General features: G+C 35.6%; 1 protein-coding gene across 4 annotated transcripts in view; it reads left to right on the forward strand.

Moving 5' to 3' along the window:
* Positions 1-9122, forward strand: part of ARHGAP28 (Rho GTPase activating protein 28) — a 143629-nt gene extending 134507 nt beyond the window's left edge. For all 4 annotated transcript variants that reach the window (XM_079783398.1, XM_079783397.1, XM_079783399.1 and 1 more), the window contains 3 exons: positions 388-512; positions 4332-4396; positions 7065-9122. In XM_079783398.1, coding sequence (XP_079639524.1) covers positions 388-512; positions 4332-4396; positions 7065-7159 — 285 coding nt within the window. In that variant the 3' untranslated portion in view covers positions 7160-9122. The remainder of the gene's footprint in view (positions 1-387; positions 513-4331; positions 4397-7064) is intronic.
* Positions 9123-19179: the final 10057 nt, after the last annotated feature.

Below are 19179 nucleotides of genomic sequence, written 5' to 3' on the forward strand. Positions count from 1 at the left end.
TCGATCCTTGACTTTTTTAGGTTGATATTAAAATGTATTGAAATATAGAACTCTGTGTACAGTAGGCTTATTTAGAACATTGTTCAAAAAAAAATGCAGTAATAGAAACTTTAGTTGTTTTGTTATAACTCAGTTCTACTCCTCTCATGATTTTTAAGGCATTATATATGACCTAAGCTTGTGGTAACAGTAAAATTCCAGGTTAAGTGTTATCAAATCTCCAGTTAAAAAGAAAACAGTGTTTCATTCTGGTTAAATATTAGTCATGTTTACCTGTTTTCCTAGTTCAGAGTGCCACTGGTTTTTATATCTCTTAAGTGCAATCATTGAACTGATTGATGTTCATCCTAGTTTGACAGAATGTACTTAATTTTTCCCCATTGTCAGTCTGATGTGCCAGAAGGCGTCATAAGGGTCCATGCTCCACGTCTCTCGAAGGTTTCTATGGCCATTCAGCTCAGTAGTCAAACCAAAGCCAAAGACATACTGGCAAAATTTCAATATGAGAACAGGTGAGTAAATGTGAATAAAGGTCTCTGTACAAAGATGATGAATTTTTATCAGAGAGTAACGTTCCAGGAATTTACAAATTTGGCCTTTTTGAAAAATTAGAACCAGTTGCTTTGGAAACTTTACCAATAAGTGAAAAGTCAAAAGCAGAATAAGAAGTTAATAGGCCAGAGAATTGTCAGTAACAGAAGTTTTGGGTTATTTAAAGGAATTTCTACAAGTGGGATTCTTTATTTTCTTTTTTTTTTAAATTAGGTATTATTAACATATAACATTCATTTCTGGCATATAGCAAAATAATTTGAGAGTTGTATATATTGCAACATTATCAGCACAATAAGTCTAGTTAATATTTGTCACTGTACATAGTTACATTTTTTTTCTTATGATGAAAACTTAAGATCTACTCTCTTAGTAACTTTCAAATATACCATAATGTTGTACATTATATCACCATGACTTATTTATTTTATAATTGGAAGTTTGTACCCCCTTCACCCATTCTCCCCACCCCACTCCCTTACCTTGGCAATTACCAATCTTTTCTCTATATCTGTGAGACTGTTTTTCTGTTGTGGTGTAACGCCGGTGGTCTTGATCTGGCATCTAGAAGAGTTCAGGAACCTGGAAAAGGAGCTGTGCGTAAATTAGTCAAGAGTCCAGAGACGAAACATAATTTTGAAAGGCATCCTGGAGAGTCAGAGAAGACTTAGCTAAAGGAACTAAGTTCTCCTTATCTCAGGACCCCTTGCTTTTTATTAACACAATTTGTCCTAAGGCAAGGTGGAGATATATACATCAAAGGGGAGGCTTAGGTACAGAATCCATTGTCAGAATGGGGAATTGCCTGCAGCTGTTCAGATGTTTGGCCAGTAGGAGGCAATAACATGTAGATTAAGATGCCCTGAGCTGTCTGGCAGCAAGCAATCATCCTTTCAGGTTTGGGGAAATGCCTTTAGCCATTCCCAAAAGGCAATAACATATGTGACTCAGCCCTTGTTGAGTCCCCAAGTTCCATCAATCTTTCAATGAAACTCTTGCAATTATGACATGCTGGAATTGGCTTCCGGCAGTGGTGGTGGTTTTGTTTTTGTATTTTTAGATTCCACATATAAGTGAGATTATATGCTATTTGTCTTTCTCTGTATGACTTATTTCACTTAGCATAATGCCCTGAAGCTCCATCCATGTTTTTATTGCAAATAGCAAGGTATCATTTTTGATGGTTGAATAATATTCCATTATATATATATATATCACATTTTCTTTATCAATCTATCCATTAATGGACACTTAGGTTGTTTCCATATTTTGGCTATTGTAAATAATGCTGAAAAGTTCATTTTTTAGATATGGAAGCTGGTTACATGATGTATACACTTTTTGCATGATTAGTACTATGTAAGTTCATACATATAAAGCTTACATTAAAAAAAAGAAGAGTAGACAGAGGCCCAAACATTTACTCCTTTCTGCTGCTGGCCCTGACACCTACAACACTGTTAATAGTTACCCCTGGGCAGTAATAGAGGGACTTGAAATTCCATTCGAGGGATTTGGGCATCCAATAGATTTCTACTTACAGAGTTGTTTCTATATGCTCATGTATACCTTTTGTAGAAAGAAATTTGGACATCCATGAACCAAAAACAAAGCAAACAAAACAAAACAAAAAAACAACCCAGAAATGACCCTTGATCTAAACCTCACATTTTATACAAAAATTAACCCAAAATGGATAACAAAATTAAGTGTAAAACATAAAAACTTTTGGAAAATTGCTTACAACAAAACTTTTGTGATATAAGGCTACTGAAGAATTCTTAGACTTAACATTGAAAGCATGATCCATAAGAGATAAAAATTTATAAATTAGACTTTATCAAAATTGAAATATACACTGAAAGAACCAATAAAAAGGATGAAAAGACAAGCTGAAGACTTGAAGAAAGTATCTACAAACCACATATTCAAAAAGGTCTAGTATCTAGAATATGTAAAGAAGACTCAAACTCAACAGTAAAAACAAACAACAAAAATCAATACAAATTTATTTTTATTGCTTGCTCCTTTTTATCACCAGAAAGGATATGCAGGTGACAAATATGCACATGAAAAAACGTTCAGTGTCTTTAATTATTTAATACCTATAAGAATGGCTAAAATAAAAAAATATTGATAATACCAAATAATGGCAAAAACATGAGAAACTTGATTACTCGTTCATTGCTGATGGGAATGTGAAATGGTACAGTCATTCTGTAAAACAGTTTGATAGTTTCTTATGCAACATGTGAACCCAGCATTTACACTCCTGGGCATTTATCTCAAAGAAATTAAGACCATGTTCCCACAAAATGCTGTGTACAAATACTTATAGCAGCTTCTTTATAATAATAAAAACTGGAAAAAACCCAGGTGTTTTCTAACAGGCAAATGACTAAACAAACTACAGCACGTACATACCATGGTATGCTACTCAGCAATAAAAGTCAGCAACTTGGATGAATATCCAGGGATTTATACCCATGGAAAAAAGCTAATACAAAAGAATTCCATACTGTACATTTCCATTTCCATTTCCATAACATTTTTAAGTGACAAATTTATAGAAATGTAGATAGAGGGATAGCGGATGGGTTATGGATAGGGACAGGAAGAGAGAGTGGGGGTGACTATAAAGGGGAAAGGAGGGATCTCGTGGTGATGGAAATGTACTCTCTTTTTTGTTGTTGTTGTTAATCCTCACCCAAGGATATTTTTTTCCATTGATTTTAGAGAGAGTAGAAGGGAAGGAGGGGGAGAGAGAGAGAGAGGGAGGGAGAGAGAAACTTCAGTGTTAGAGAGACACATGGATTGGTTGCCTCCCACCCAAACTGGGGATTGAACCTGCAACCTAGATACTTGTCCTTGACCGGGAATTGAACCTGTGACCTTTAGGTGTGTGGGCTGATGCTCTAACTGCTGAGCAACACTGGCAAGGGCATGTTCCATATCTTGACTGAATCACTTAGCATCATGGTTGTGATATTGCACTAGTCTTTAAAGACTTTTCCATTAGAGGAAACTGGGTAAAGGACACATAGGACCTGTCTGTATTATTTCTTACAACTACATGCAAATTTACAATTATATCAAAAAGTTTAATTAAACAAATGAGAATGTACATATTCTTCCTCACGATAAAGTGAGAACATAATTTTTGAAGAAATCAAGCTGAAAGTCATTCCTGAAGTGGGATAGAGATCAGAAATGGTCTTTCCAGACTCTTCTACCCCAGCATTCTAGTCTGGGGTAGAAAAATGTCATTGGGCAATCATTTTCTCTGACTTACTTTTATTATAAGGCAAAGTCATGCAATGAAATGTTAGACAGTAGCAAAGCATTAATTAGCCAAGCTTAGAAATGTGACATGGGCTGAGGAGAGAATCCCATTCAGTTTTTGGCAAATATGGAAATGAAACCTGACTTTTTTTGAACTAAGAGTGATGGGCCAATGACTAGGCATAATGAAGCACCTAGCTGCTCCTTGGCCAGTGTGATATGTCAGTAGCAGTTACCTCCCTTAAGTGGAGCTGACAGTTGTGGATAAATGGGCCCCAGTTGCTGTGGAAGCCCCATATCATCCATCCTCTCGGTGCTTCAGATGCTTGTCTGTGTTAAAAAAAAAAGTTGTTTTTATCATAACTTCAGTCATAATGATTTGTGGGGTGTGTTTCACTCAAGGCAGAATAAATTGTTTGTTGCCATGGTTATTTAATCTACAGATTAACCTCTGATAATAAAAGGGTTAAACTTATGTTGCTTTCTCTTTTTTTCAGTCATGGTTCTTCAGAATGCATTAAAATTCAGAACCAAAGGTTATATGAAATTGGAGGAAATATAGGTAAGGATTCTTTAACATTTTCACTCCTAAATTCTCTGATTACTCTAAGAGAAACATGATGCTATTATTATAAAAGTATATTTTACAAGTTTCTTAGATATAAACTCAAAATCAGTGACTTTTTGATTTTTTAATCTCATGTAAAAACAGTATGACTTTCTTAAAATATTTTCAGAATTTAAATGTGAATATTTTAGTTTATATAGAGTAGACTTTTGGATCTTTTAAATGTGCCTCAAAGTTGGAAAATCTCTTTCTGGAGATTCATGAAAAACAAAGGAAAGAACATCATGGAACATTTAGTTAACTTCCCTATTTTCACTAGTAGCCCAACTTCATTCTTCCTGTTTCCCTGACGGTGAAAAAGGAATTTAAAGAAAATTCCCTCTACTTTCTTCTGTGCCCATATCTTCTGTGTCTGTGTCTTCTGCTTGCCTTCCTCACAGTCCAGAGGAAATATCTGTGCTCCTATATAAGACCAACTCTTCCACTCTTGTCTCACTTTATGTTCCCCCTGCCCAGTTAGGACCTTGATCCAGGTATTCCCCCATTCTCTCTTGTATCATCAACTTTCCCTCCAACTGCATCATTTCTATCTACATAAAAATTTGGTAATGTCTCTCATTTTTTAAATTTGGTTTTTATTGATTTGAGAGACAGAGGAAGGGAGAGAGTAAGAGAGAGAGAGAGAAACATGGATGAGAAACATCATGGATGGGCTGCCTCCTGCATACCTCCCTTCTGGGGATCAAGCCCACAACCCAGGCATGTGCCCTGACCAGGAATAGAACCGCCAACCTTTAGTGCATGCCCTGAACCACACCAGCCAGGGCATGTCTCTCATTTTTACAAAATTCTCTCTTGACCCCCTTCCAGTCAATGCCCATTTTTGTTCTGCTTTACAGCAAAAACTCCTAGAATCAGTTGTCTAAACTTCCATTTCTTCCTCTTGTTCGCTCTTGAAACCACTCCAGTCAAGCTTTAGCTTTCAGCACTTAAATCAAAATTGCTCTCTTGTCTAGGTCACCGGAGAACTCTTACCTTGTGAAAGCCAACAATTCAGCCTGTCTTTATAACTACCTGAGTTGATCTTTCCCTTCTTTGAAAAACATTTTCATCTGGTCTCACGCTGGCTACTCATGGATGTCTTGTGCCCATTACTTATCCTCTCTGCCTCTTAAGATTGGAGAGCTGTAGGGTTCTGTCCTTCCACCTCTTCTTTATCTACACTTAACTTCCTTGGGGAGCTCAGTTTATCTCATTGCTTTGAATACACCTGTATGTTGATGCCTCTCACATTTATATCCAGACTTTCCCTCAAACACCAATCTTGTGTATTCAATCACTGGGCACACTCTGCTTTGAGTCTTTGCATTTGCTGACTTTTGCCTAGAACTCTCTCTTTCAGATTGTTCATTGCTCCCTTGGCTCATGCAGGCCTTTGATGAATATCACCTTTTCAATGAGACCTTCCTGGATTATATCTTCACTATGTTCATTCCGCGCTTGGTTGTTCTCTAATGTTCTCATCACTACCAGACTTGCTTTACATTATACTAGCTTATTTGCTGGTTGCCTTTACCACTTTTAGAATGTAAGCATCCATAGGGTAAGTACTTTTGACTGTCTGATGTATTGCTGTAGCCCCAGCCCGATAATCATTTCTGGAACATAATAACTCTCAATAAGTATTCGATAAATGAATGACTCAAGCAAGCAGTCAGATCTTGGTAGTTTTGCCTGAGACTTTAATATGCATTTCAAACACACTGTATATAAAATTTTTCACATGTATTTTATCACATAGAATGATCTTTTTGTTGTTATTTCCAGATCTTCTGCCTATGGGCATTGCATCCATCATAAAGAAATTAAAATGAGTTTGCTTTTTAATCTTCTCTAGTCCTGGTCAAGTTACTATCTGTAAAACCATTAGAGGACATGTATTACATTATAAATGATCATTTTATACCTGAAACAAGTCCTTGCCATATTTTTGCTAATAGATGTGGTGAATCTAGGAAACAATTTGCCTGTGGTGATATATCTGTATTTTCCACAATTTCGCATGGGATTTATTTTTAAGTACTTAACAGCCAGGAAGAAACAAAGAAAGGAGGGAAGGAAGGAAGACAGGCAAGCTTTGATAAGAATCTTTAAAATGTATCTACAGTCATGTTTTTGGTCAACAATTGACTGCATATATGATGGTGGTCCCATTAGATTATATTGGAGCAGGAAAATTCTTACTGCCTAGTGACATTGTAGCTGTCATATATAGCAGAACACATTAGTCATGTATTTGTGGTGATGCCAGTGTAAGCAAGCCAGTGTTGCCAGTCATATAAAAACATAGCACATATAATTACAGTAGTGGGCTATACTTTCTAGATTTGTGTAAGTACACTGACGTTTGCCATCTACATTTTTTGTTTCATTATATATTTTAATTGTTTATTGCTTGTCCAGTGATCAGTAAGGGCGTGGAAGTATTTAATAACTAACGTACTCAACTCTAAAAACAATAAAGAAAGTGCTTAGTGTACTTACTTTTGGCTAAGAGAACTATATTAGCCTTATTGAAACCTTACAAACTCACACATACATGCACACACACACTCAGAAGTGTTCACTCTTAAAAACATGCTCTGATTTTCTCTTTCCTTAGGACAGCATTGCTTGGATCCAGATGCTTACATATTGGATGTATATCATGTAAATCCTCAAGCAGAATGGGTCATTAAACCCCAATCAAGTTTTTGAAATGCCCTCAAGATGGCAGCTGTTATGTTTAATATGCCAAGAAAATTCTACATTAAGTCAGGGGGGAAAAGGCTGCTTTTGACATGTTTGTTCCTATAACCCTTGTGGTGTTTCTCAGCCTAAGTGGTGTCTCCCAGCATTATCAGCGTGAACTATGGAAGAGGATATGGCTAACCATTTGAACTAAAGCTTTCTCATGACAGTTCCTTGATGAGAGTGCAAGAAAGAGGTCATGATCCTTCTGAAGAGAGACCAATCGAGAACAGGAATTCTGATCATTTCTAGTCTGTTGGCTACAGCAGAAATGAACTTGATCCTGTATCTAAGGATAAGAAACACTTCTCTGTGTAGCAAATGCTACCAAACACAAGAGGTGGGAAAAAAGACTTTTTTATACTTATGCTATATATACATATATTGTCCTGTTTAAGCAAGAATGCCAGAAATATCAGTAACTTCCACTCTGTACAATAATTCAGCTCTACTTTCCAGTGGAATCAGTTTCTAAAGTTACACTACACTATTTATGCTCTGACTTACTCCTGAATTGGAGGCGGAGACACTTCTGTTTAAAGACACTGTACTATTATGTACGTTGTACTGTATCATGATAATCAGAATTCTGGTGCAAATGAACATTTCTTTTTCTTGGACTGGTGAAAACTTACACTTATAAAGCTTATTCCCTTATGAGCACAGGGCCCCCTAGGCAAGCTTAGTTTGACAAAGAGTATTCTTGTGTTTTCATAACCTTCTGTGTAGTCAAAAGTCACAGAGCCTCTATTTTTCTCATCATGATTATGGTGCTCAATTAATAGCTTTCCATGTGCCGGGCATTGATTTCCTTTTCTGATCAAACATATCACTTTTTATATTTTACAACTGTAGATAGTCACTTCTGCAACCCCGGTTTAAAAATACAGAACTGCCTTTATCCAAGAGTGCTTAAAAATACCGTTACATTCAGATTTTCATGCTGTAAAAGCAGGTTTTGTTTCTGTTCATCAATCATAGTCATGGCCAAGCACTGGGGATTAGCATCAGGTTTTAAAATCAGATGCATATTTTGTAAGCGGAAAACTGTCTCGCTATCAAGATCCTGTGGAGCCATTTTCAGACCTAAAATTGATAAGAACACACAGTCCCCATGATTGTAATTGAAAGCAAATCTAAAATATGCAGACGGGTCAGACAGCTCTGCCTTTCATCTTGAGAATGCAGATATAGTCCTTCTGGGGTGAGCTAGAAATGGGGCCGACGTGTCATTTATCCCACATGCTTTGGATTAGAATCCACAGATTGGTATTTTGTTGACTTTGTATTAGTTTTAATGAGCTTTGACACTCAAATGATTCTCTTGCAGTTCAAACAAGAGACAAAATTGCTCACAATTGCAGAAAACATATCTGCTTTTACCAAGCCTCAAAACATAATGTGATAATAATTAAAGCCCACATATACAAGAAATTTTTATATGCTGCATTATGCCTTGATGTCTATAAAAACATTGCTTATATTCAACATGTAGATAATTCAGTTTCTGGTCATTAAGATTTTGTTACATTTTTGTAGAAAACTCAAATATCTATTCATTTTATTTGTTTGAGAATTCTCATTTTCTTTTCCTGAAAACGCATTAGGAAAGAAGCATGTTCTGTAAGTTTAGACTTACATTTCAATAGCTTTTGGTATGTGGGTAATTGATGACATATGAGTTTACATAATGAATTTCAAGAGTCTGAAAAATGCTTTTATCATTTTTGCAATTTAAACAACAGGAATAAACATTTCACTTTATGTTGTTGCTAAGTTCCAAGACATAAGATGGCAGTAATATATGCCTACACACATGGAAGAAATTCTTCAAATTAACTACCTTACACTTCTATGTATATATGAAAATAATGATTGATTTATCTCATTGTATTTCTTATCATTTAGAATAAATTGTTGATATAGAATATTCATGAATCTAGTCATTCAGTTTTTTATTTAGGAATTTTCATTTCTTTTGACTGAAAATACATTAGAACCTATACATAAGTTCTAAGGATTTCAAGATTTACCTCACTTGTCATCAGTTTTAAATAAATGGCTAACAGATGACAGGTAAAAACAGTAAGTTCCTGAATTTCTTTGCCACTTTGTGTGTTTTCATAGGTCAGAGACTTAACTGAGTCAATTACTTTAAATTAATCACTCTAATGTATTCAAGGATGTGTGACAACTTTCAAATAACTGTATTATATAGAAGGCCACGTCAATACCAATAGCATTATCCAATGATAACTTTTATTCTTAGTCATAGGGTTAACTGATTAGAGAAGAATTTTCAATAGACACACAGAAGAATTTTATGTGAATAAAGAGGGTTTTGTTTTTTGGGTTTTTTTTTACTAATTTTATCTTTAAAGAATAAACAAACCCTTACAATTGAAATTTAAAAATGCATGCCACCTAAGTATTGAAAAACTATTCTTGCCTTATCAAGAGTTGTTTTAAAATAGTTATGGCAATCTGTAAAAATGAATAGTATATTTGCAAACAAAAGCCATCAGACTGGGCTTTTAAATTCTGATTTTAATACCTTCACAACCCACCTCACCCCTACTGCCTTTGGTGTACAGTTAGGAAAATAATATCCAGGAAAGAACTAGAGAAAATTAACATTTTAGGAACACTTATTCATTTAAAAAAAAAAAACAACAACACTAGAACTGGCTCACTTTTTCTTTTATTCTGCAAAAGAGAATCCCTTTGCTAAGCAGCTCACTTGGGGATATAATTTTTGGAGTGAATGACCTTCAAACAAACTGGAATGTTAATTTCTTTATAATGTATACACAGTATAAACTACCTCACTTGCCTTTCTTGGGACAAAATTAATGGACTTTAACAACTTTTGTTACAAACTGTCCCTGAGTCTTATTATTTGTAACTTCAGTTAGCTTTCAGTGTACACTTAATAATATACATTTAATAATGTAAAATATTTTTAGCAAAAGCTTGAAGCCAAAAATACTCTGTAACTGTTATCTGGTATGCTTTGAGAGAGTTCCTGTCCCTTGGTCATTGTCCTGTGTGTTTAACCATACTGAGATGCAGTTTTTCAAGTGTAGGGATTAATGGTCATCTCTTCTTGCAGGCATTTTTCAACTGCTTTTCCTCTATCGCAAGTGACTGAAAAGTAGGATTAGGTTAACATGACCCTTCTTTTATCATGCATATTTCAACTATTTTTCACAAATGTATCACATGCCTGAAAAGATTATAAATTGTGGGATTGAATAGTTCCTAGTTTCTGATAGGCATTTTCAACTCTTTTCCATAAATATATCACTTAATAAAAAATTACATAACATGGATTGAAATGTTTCAAGCATTTTCAGTAGGTTTACATACATATGCGCCTTAACTTTAAAATAACACATTTTCTTTCAGGCATTTTTCAACTATTTTCTAAAACTGTGATTTAATTGAAAAATGGTATGTCACAAGGAATGCCAATGTTTTATGTTGTCTCCCACCTTAAAACTTAATGATTATTTTGTCCCATCAGCTTTTATTGTTCAGTATAATATGTATGTTGCATTTTATTAATGAAAATAAAAATAAAAAATAAAAGCATTGCTATGAGAATTCTTATATTTAACTACTCTGCAGCCACCATGGTGCTGATGAAAGAACAGGAGCTTGAACATCGGGAGGTTTGTGTCTTAGCCCTGTAAGTCTCTGTCACTTACTAGCCAGGTGGTGGTCTTGTTCAGAATCCACATGTACACCTCGGTCATGGTGGGTGGTTGTGGGTAGGGGATAGATTGAATAAGTAAGCACTATTTCCCAAATTTGATGCTCTGTCTGCACAAGCTTTTAGTAGGAGCTTAAATTTTTCTTACAGAAGAGACATTTGACAAAGTTCAATACCCATTTGTGAATTTTTATAAAATTCAACATTTTACCATATATGCAAAAGGCAAGAAAAAGCATAAAGATTAGAAAATAAGAAATTGCCCAGCTGGTGTATCTCAGTGGTTGAGCATCGACCCAGAAACCAAAAAGTCATGGTTCAATTCCTGGTCAGGGCGCATACCCGGGTTTCGGGCTCTCCCCAGTAAGGGTCATGCAGGAGGTAGCCGATCAATGATGTTTCTCTGTCATCAATGTTTCTATCTCCCTTTCTCTCTCTAAAATAATAAAAATATTTTTAAAAAATAAAATGAACTATGTTTGCAAATTACATGATTATTGATATAGAAAAGCCTCAGGTATCCTCAGCTATTAAAATAGATAATTTGCAAGGTTATAACAAGATTACATAAAAATCAATTATATTTTTATTAATAGCAAACAATTGGAAAATATAATTTTAACTGTCACTTCCTATAGCATCAAGAAACAAAATACTCATGAGTACATTTAACAAAATATATGCAAAACATATGCTAAAAACTACAAAATATTTTTGGTAGAAATTAAAGACTAGCTAAATAAATGTATAGATATACAATATTTCTGGATAATAAGCTATGGGTGGACGAGAATTGGCAAGATGTCAGTTTTCCACAAATCTATAGATTCAATGCAATCCCAATCGTAATACCAGTAGGCTTTTTAGGTAGAAATTGATAAACTAATTATAAAATTTATACGTAAATATAAAGAATCTAGAATATCTAAAATAATCTTACCAAAAAAAGGAACAATGTTGAATTAGAATGAATGGTGCCAAAGTATCCTATGTGGAAAGGCAACTTTGAATGGATAGTACTAGAACAATTGGATGTCCATATGGGGGGAAAAAAGTTAACCCTCTCACAGGATACACAAAAATTCAGCCAAAATGGATCATAAGGCTAATTTAAAAACCTAAAACAAGGCCTTCAGAAGAAAACAAATAGCTTTGTGACTTGGAAATGGGCACTGATTTCTTAGAAACAGCAATGCTTAGAAAATAAATGATAAATTAGACCAACAAAATTTAAAACGGCTGTGTATCCAGAGATCATTAAGAAATCAAATAAGCAAACCACATGTCAGGAAAAATATATATATATATGTAAAGCACATATTTGACAAAAGACAGATTCAGGATATATAAAGGAACTCACTAATTAAAAGGACAAACAACCCATTTTTTAAATGGGCATAGACTTGAAAAGACATTCAGGAAAGATGAATGTATTTGTCAAAACTACGTGAATGTTTGCTTAAGATTTCTCCATTTCATTATATGTAAATGTTGCCAAAAAATAAAAATAAAATCTGTGAATAATATATAAATATTGAAATTTAGGTAATGATATGCATAGTGAAACATTTAGGGGAAAGTACTGGTGTCTGTAACTTATTTTGAAATGTGTTTAAAAATAAGATAGATTGATAAATGCATAGAAACATTGATAGATGGATAAATTTGCATCAGACCAAGCACAGTAAAATATTTATAGTAGAATGATGGTGGATATACCAGTATTCAATGTAATATTTTCTATGCTTGAAATTTTTCATAGTATAATTTGGAAAGAATTCTTATAATGTCATGCTGAATGGTGATATATTGAATATTTTCTTCCTAATGGTTCTCAACTGGGGGTGATTTTGTCTGCCAGGGGACATGTGACGATCTCTGGAGACATGTTTGGTTGTCACCACTGGGGAGTGCAAGGATGCTATTAGCCTCTAGTGTGTGAGAAGCCAGGGATGCAGCTAAACGGGCTGTAATACACAGGACAGCTTCCACAACAAAGAATTATCTTGCCCTAATTTCAGTAGAGCTAAGCTTGAGACACCCTGCCCTAAGATTACAGACAAGGAACGTTTGCTATTTCTATTAAACATTGTACAGCAGATCCTAGCTAGTGTAGTAAGTTAAGAAAAAGGAAAGACAAATTTTTGAAAGAACAAAATAATAACAAAATAATGCTGCTTAATTTGCAGGCAATATGGCTACATGATTATGTAAAATCCTCAGTAAGGAATCTATTGCTAAAATTACTAGAATTAATAACATTTAGCAAGGTCATGGGATCAAGGTCAGTCATAAAAATCAATTGTGTTCTACATATTAGCCAAAGACAACTGGGAAATAAAATACAAAAGCAATACCATCTGTTCATGACTTTGGGGTAAGCAAAGATTTCAGATAATGTCGGACATTTTCTCAATTCCAAAGATCTTTTCAAAATATGATTTTAGGGATTAGCGGAGCAGCCGTGCTGCAGCGGCAGTCGTCTCCCCTGTCACCACTGCTACCACCGGAAGGAAGCAAGACACTCTGGCCTGGAAGCTATCCAGACATCTGATAAGAGGACTCCTAATAAGATGTAGTCACTGTAATCCTTAAATGCCTGGATCACTACAATTACCTCTCCATTTCACAGCATGAACACCACAGAACTAGAAAATGAACATTTGGAGGATAAAAACATCCAATCATCTATAACTCCTCAGATCCTCAAAGATGATAGGTAATGCTGGAGAAGAAGAAATGGAGGAAACTGTCTTCTCAGGAACAGAGGAAACAAAACCACAGGTCACAAAAAGTGCTTGTCCTCCACAAGGAAGATTGAATAACAGTATTACAAATGGAGTTTTACTTTTTTTTTAACAGTTTAAAATTCTTTTTTAAAAAAATTAAGGTATTACATATGTGTCCTTATTGTCCCATTGCCCCACCAACCCCACCACCACCCCACTCATGCCCTCACCCCCCTGGTGTCTGTGTCCTTTGGTTAGGCTCATATGCATGCATACAAGTCCTTTGGTTGATCTCTCCCCCTTACCCCCGCACTCCCCTACTTTCCCTCTGAAGTTTGAGCATCTGATCGATGCTTCTCTGTCTCTGGATCTGTTTTTGTTCATCACTTTATGTTGCTCATTATATTCCACAAATGAGATCATGTGATATTTATCTTTCTGACTGACTTATTTCGCTTAGCATAATGCTCTCCAGTTCCATCCATGCTGTTGCAAATGGTAAGAATTCCTTCTTTTTTATAGTGGCATAGTATTCCATTGTGTAGATGTATCACAGTTTATTAATCCACTCATCTGCTGATGGGCACTTAGGCTGTTTCCAAATCTTAGCTATGGTGAATTGTGCTGCTATGAACATAGGGGTGCATATATCCTTTCTGATGGGTGTTTCTGGTTTCTTGGGATATATCCTAGAAGTGGGATTTCTGGGTCAAATGGGAGTTCCATTTTTAGTTTTTCAAGGAAACTCCATACTGTTCCTTCACAGTGGCTGCACCAGTCTGCATTCCCACCAGCAGTGCACGAGGGTTCCTTTTTCTCTGCATCCTCGCCAGCACTTGTCATTTGTTGACTTGTTGATAATAGCCATTCTGACAGGTGTGAGATGATACCGCATTGTCGTTTTGATTTGCATCTCTCGGGTGATTAGTGACTTTAAGCATGTTTTCATATGTCTCTTGACCTTCCTATGTCTTCTTTCGAAAAGTATCTATTTAGCTCTGTTGCCCATTTTTTGATTGGGTTGTTTAGCTTCCTTTTGTTAAGTTGTATGAGTTCCCTGTGAATGTTGGAGATTAAACCCTTATCGGAGATAACATTGGCAATATGTTCTCCCATGCAGTGGACTTACTTATTGTTTTGTTGATGGTTTCTTTTGCTGTGCAGAAGCTTTTTATTTTGATGTAGTCCCATTTGTTTATTTTCTCTTTAGCTTCCATTGCCCTAGGAGCGGTATCAGTGAAGAAATTGCTTTGGCATGTGTCTGAGATTTCTCTGCCTGTGGATTGCTCTAGTATTTTTATGGTTTCCTGTCTTACATTTAAGTCCTTTATCCATTTTGAGTTTATTTTTGTGTATGGTGTAAGTTGGTGGTCTAGTTTCCTTTTTTTTTTTTTTTTTTTTTTTTTTTGCATGTATCTGACCAAATTTCCCAGCACCATTTATTGAAGAGATTGTCTTGACTCCATTGTATGTTCTTGCCTCCTTTGTCAAATATTGAGCATAGTGGTTTGGGTCAATTTCAGGGTTCTCCTATTCTATTCTATTCTATTCTATTCTATTCTATTCTATTCTATTCTATTCTATTCTATTCTATTCCATTCCATTCCATTCCATTCCATTCCATTCCATTCCATTCCATTGGTCTATATGTCTGTTCTTGGGCCAGTAACAGGCAGTTTTGAGAACAGTGGCTTTGTAATACAGCTTGATATCTGGTATTGAGATCCCTCCTACTTTGTTCTTCTCAGGATCGCTGTAGCTATTCGGGGTCTTTTTTTATTCCAGATGAATTTTGGGGGAGTTTGTTTTAGGTCTTTGAAATATGCTGTTGGTATTTTAATGGGGAGTGCATTGAATCTATAGATTGCTTTGGGTAGTATGGACATTTTAATGATGTTGATTCTACCAATCCATGAACATGGTATGTTCTTCCATCAGTTTATGTCGTCTTCTTTTTTCAATGTCCTATAGTTGTGTGAGTAGAGGTCTTTTACCTCCTTAGTTAAGTTTATTCCTAGGTATCTTAATGGTAAATGGGATTGTTTTTTTAATCTATCTTTCTGTAAGTTCACTATTGGTGTATAAAAATGCGATAGATTTCTTGGCATTAATTTTGTATCCTGCTACATTGCCGAATTCATTTATTAAGTCTAATAATTTCTTGATGGAGCCTTTAGGGTTTTCTATGTACAGTATCATGTCATCTGCAAATAATGACAATTTTACTTCTTTTCCAATTTGGATGCCATTTATTTCTTCTTGTCTAATCACTGTGGCTAGCATTTCCAGTACTATATTGAACAGGAGTGGGGAAAGTGGACATCCCTGTTTGTTCCTGTTCTTAAGGGAAATGGTTTTAGTCTTTGCCCATTATGATGTTGGCCGTAGGTTTGTCATAAGGCTTTTATTATGTTGAGGTATGATCCTTCTATTTCTACTTTGCTGAGTGTTTTCATCAGAAAAAGGTGTTGGACTTTGTCAAATGCCTTTTCTGCATCAATTGATATGATTATATGATTTTTGTCTCTCAATTTGTTTATGTGATCTATCACATTTATTGATTTGTGGACATTATACCAGCCTTGCATCCCTGGAATAAATCCCACTTGGTCATGGTGTATGATCTTTCTAATGTAATGCTTGATCCGGTTTGCTAGAATTTTGCTGAGGATTTTAGCATCTATGTTCATCAGGGATATTGCCCTGAAATTCTCTTTCTTTGTGGCTTTGGAATTAGGGTAATGCTGGCTTCATAGAAAGAGCTTGGGAGTGTGCCTTCCTCTTGAATATTTTGGAATAGTCTGAGAAGGATTGTTTAGTTCTTCTTTGAATGTTCAGTAAAACTCCCCTGTGAAGCCATCTGGTCCAGGGCTTTGGTTTGCTGGAAGCTTTCAATTTTATCAGTAGTTATCAGCCTATTCAGGTTTTTTTTTTTTTTAATTCTTCCTGATTGAGTTTTGGAAGCTTTTATTTTTCTAGGAATGTGTCCATTTCATCAAGGTTGTCCAGTTTGTTGGAGTTGTTCATAGTATTTTTTTTACAATCCTTTGTATATCTGTGGGGTCAGTTGTTACTTCACCTCTTTCATTTCTGATTTTATTTGGGTCCTCTCTCTTTGTTTCTTGGTGCGCCTGGCTAGAGGTTCATCAATCTTGTTTATCCTTTCAAAGAACCAGCTCTTGGTTTCATTGATCTTTTGTATTGCTTTTTTTTTTGGTCTCTATGTCATTTATTTCTGTTCTGATCTTTATCTCCTTCCTTCTGGGTACTGTGGGCTTTTCTTGTTGCCCTCTTTCTAATTTAAGTTGCAAGGTTAGATAATTTATTACCAGTTTTTCTTGTTTTTTGAGGTAGGCCTGTAGAGCTAAGAACTTTTCTCTCAGGACTGCTTTCATTGTGTCCCATAGATTTTGGATTGTTGTGTTTTCATTGTCATTTGTTTCGAGGATGCTTTTTGTTTCTTCTTTGATCTCTTTGGTAACCCAATCATTGTTCAATAGCATGCTATTTAACCTCCAAGTGTTTGATTTTTTTTTCATTGTTTTCATTGTAGTTGATTTCTATTTTTATGCCATTGTGATCTGAGAAGATGCTTATGATTTCTATCTTCTTGAATTTGAAGAGACTTTGCCTGTGTCATAATATGTGGTCTATCTTTGAAAATGTCCCATGTGCACTGGAGAAGAATGTATATTCTGTAGTTTTGGGGTGAAATGTTCTGAAGATGTCAATTAAGTCCATCTGATCTAGTGAGTCATTTAGGATTGCTGTTTCTTTGATTTTTTGTTTACAGGATTTATCCAGTGGTGTTAGTGGGGTGTTAAAGTCCCCTACTATGACTGTATTGCTATCGATCTCTCCCTTAATATCTTCCAGGAGTTGTTTTATGTATTTGGGTGCTCCTGAATTGGGTGCATATATGTTTACCAGAGTTATATATTCTTGAATTGCTCCCTATAGTATTAGGTAGTGGCCTTCCTTATCTCTTGTTATGGCCTTTACTTTGGGGTCTATTTTGTCAGATATAAGTATTGCAATGCTAGCTTTTTTCTCATTTCCATTTGCCTGAAAAAAATTTTTTCCATCCCTTCACTATCAGTCTGTGTGAATCCTTTGTTCTGAGGTGGGTCTCTTGCAGACACAAAATATATGGGTCATGTTTTCTTATCCACTCAGCTACCGTATGTCTTTTGATTGAAGCATTTAATCCATTTACATTTAATGTTATTATTGATAAGTACTTGTCATTTTTATTCTTAATGTTTGTGTTTCTTCTTGCCTTTCTGTTTCTTCTTTTTACAGCAGTCCCTTTAGCATTTCTTGCATTGTTGTCTTGGTGGTAATAAACTCTTAGCCCGTTTTTGTCTGTGAAGCTCCTGATTCCATCTTCAATTTTGAATGATAGCCTTGCTGGGTATAGTATTCTTGGATTCAGTCCCTTGCTTTGCATCACTTTGTATATTTCATTCCATTCCCTTCTGGCCTGGTATGTTTCTGTTGAGAAATAAGTTGATATTCTAATGGGCGATCCCTTGTAGGTAACTTTCTGTCTCTCTCTGGCAGCCTTTAAGATTCTAACTTTGTCGTTGATGTTTGCCAATTTAATTATGATGTGTCTTGGTGTTGGTCTTTTTGGGTTCATCTTGTTTGGCACTTTATGTGCTTCTTGGACTTGCATATTTTTTTTCTTGTCAATATCAGGGAAGTTTTCTGTCATTTCTTCAAACAGGTTTTCTATTCCTTGCTTCACTTCCTCTCCTTCTAGTAACCCTATTATGCAGATGTTTTGTTTTGTGTTGTCCCAAAGTTCTCTTAAGATTTCCTCTTGCTTTTTAAGTTTTCTTTCCAGTTGCTGCTGTGTTTGTGTGTGTTTTTCCTACCCTGTTTTCTAATTCACTGATGTGGTCCTCAGCCTCTTCTAGTCTACTGTTTAAGCCTTCCATTGTGTTCTTTATTGAAGGTATGTCATTCTTCATTTCCTCTTCGTTCCTTTTCATGTTGGTGACATTCTCATTCAGCTCCTTATAATTCTAATTGAGTTGTGTATATTTATCATACAGCAGTTTGAGCATCCTTATAAACATTACTCTGAATTCTTTCTCTGACATGTTACTTGCCTCCATTTCATTTAACTCTCTTTCTGGTGATTCCTCTTTTTCTTTCCTTTGGGGATTGCTTTTTTGTCTCCCCATATTTTGCTGTAAAGTTTTGTTTCTGTGCCCTAGATCCAACTGCTTTGCTACGCAGGTTCTTTTGGGGGTGGTGCTACAGGTGTGATCTCTTAGGTCTACTGGGCTTGGTAATCTATCAGAGCTCTCTACTTGAGCTATTTGGGTTCTCTTGATGTAGTTGGATCTTGAATGTTAGTTTCTTATTTGTGGATGAAGTCTCATCATGGGTTAGCAATGTGACTCATCTCCAACTTCGTTGTGCAAGCTGTTTTGGATGTGATTGTGGCTCCGGCTCTTGTGGAAAAGGTTGTCTGAGGTCTCACTTCTGTGTGTTCACTGTGGGTTTCCAGAGTCCATAGCCTTGGAGGAAGG

The sequence above is a fragment of the Cnephaeus nilssonii genome (genome assembly GCF_951640355.1).
Source record: "Cnephaeus nilssonii genome assembly, chromosome: 11".
Classification (NCBI taxonomy): domain Eukaryota; kingdom Metazoa; phylum Chordata; class Mammalia; order Chiroptera; family Vespertilionidae; genus Cnephaeus; species Cnephaeus nilssonii.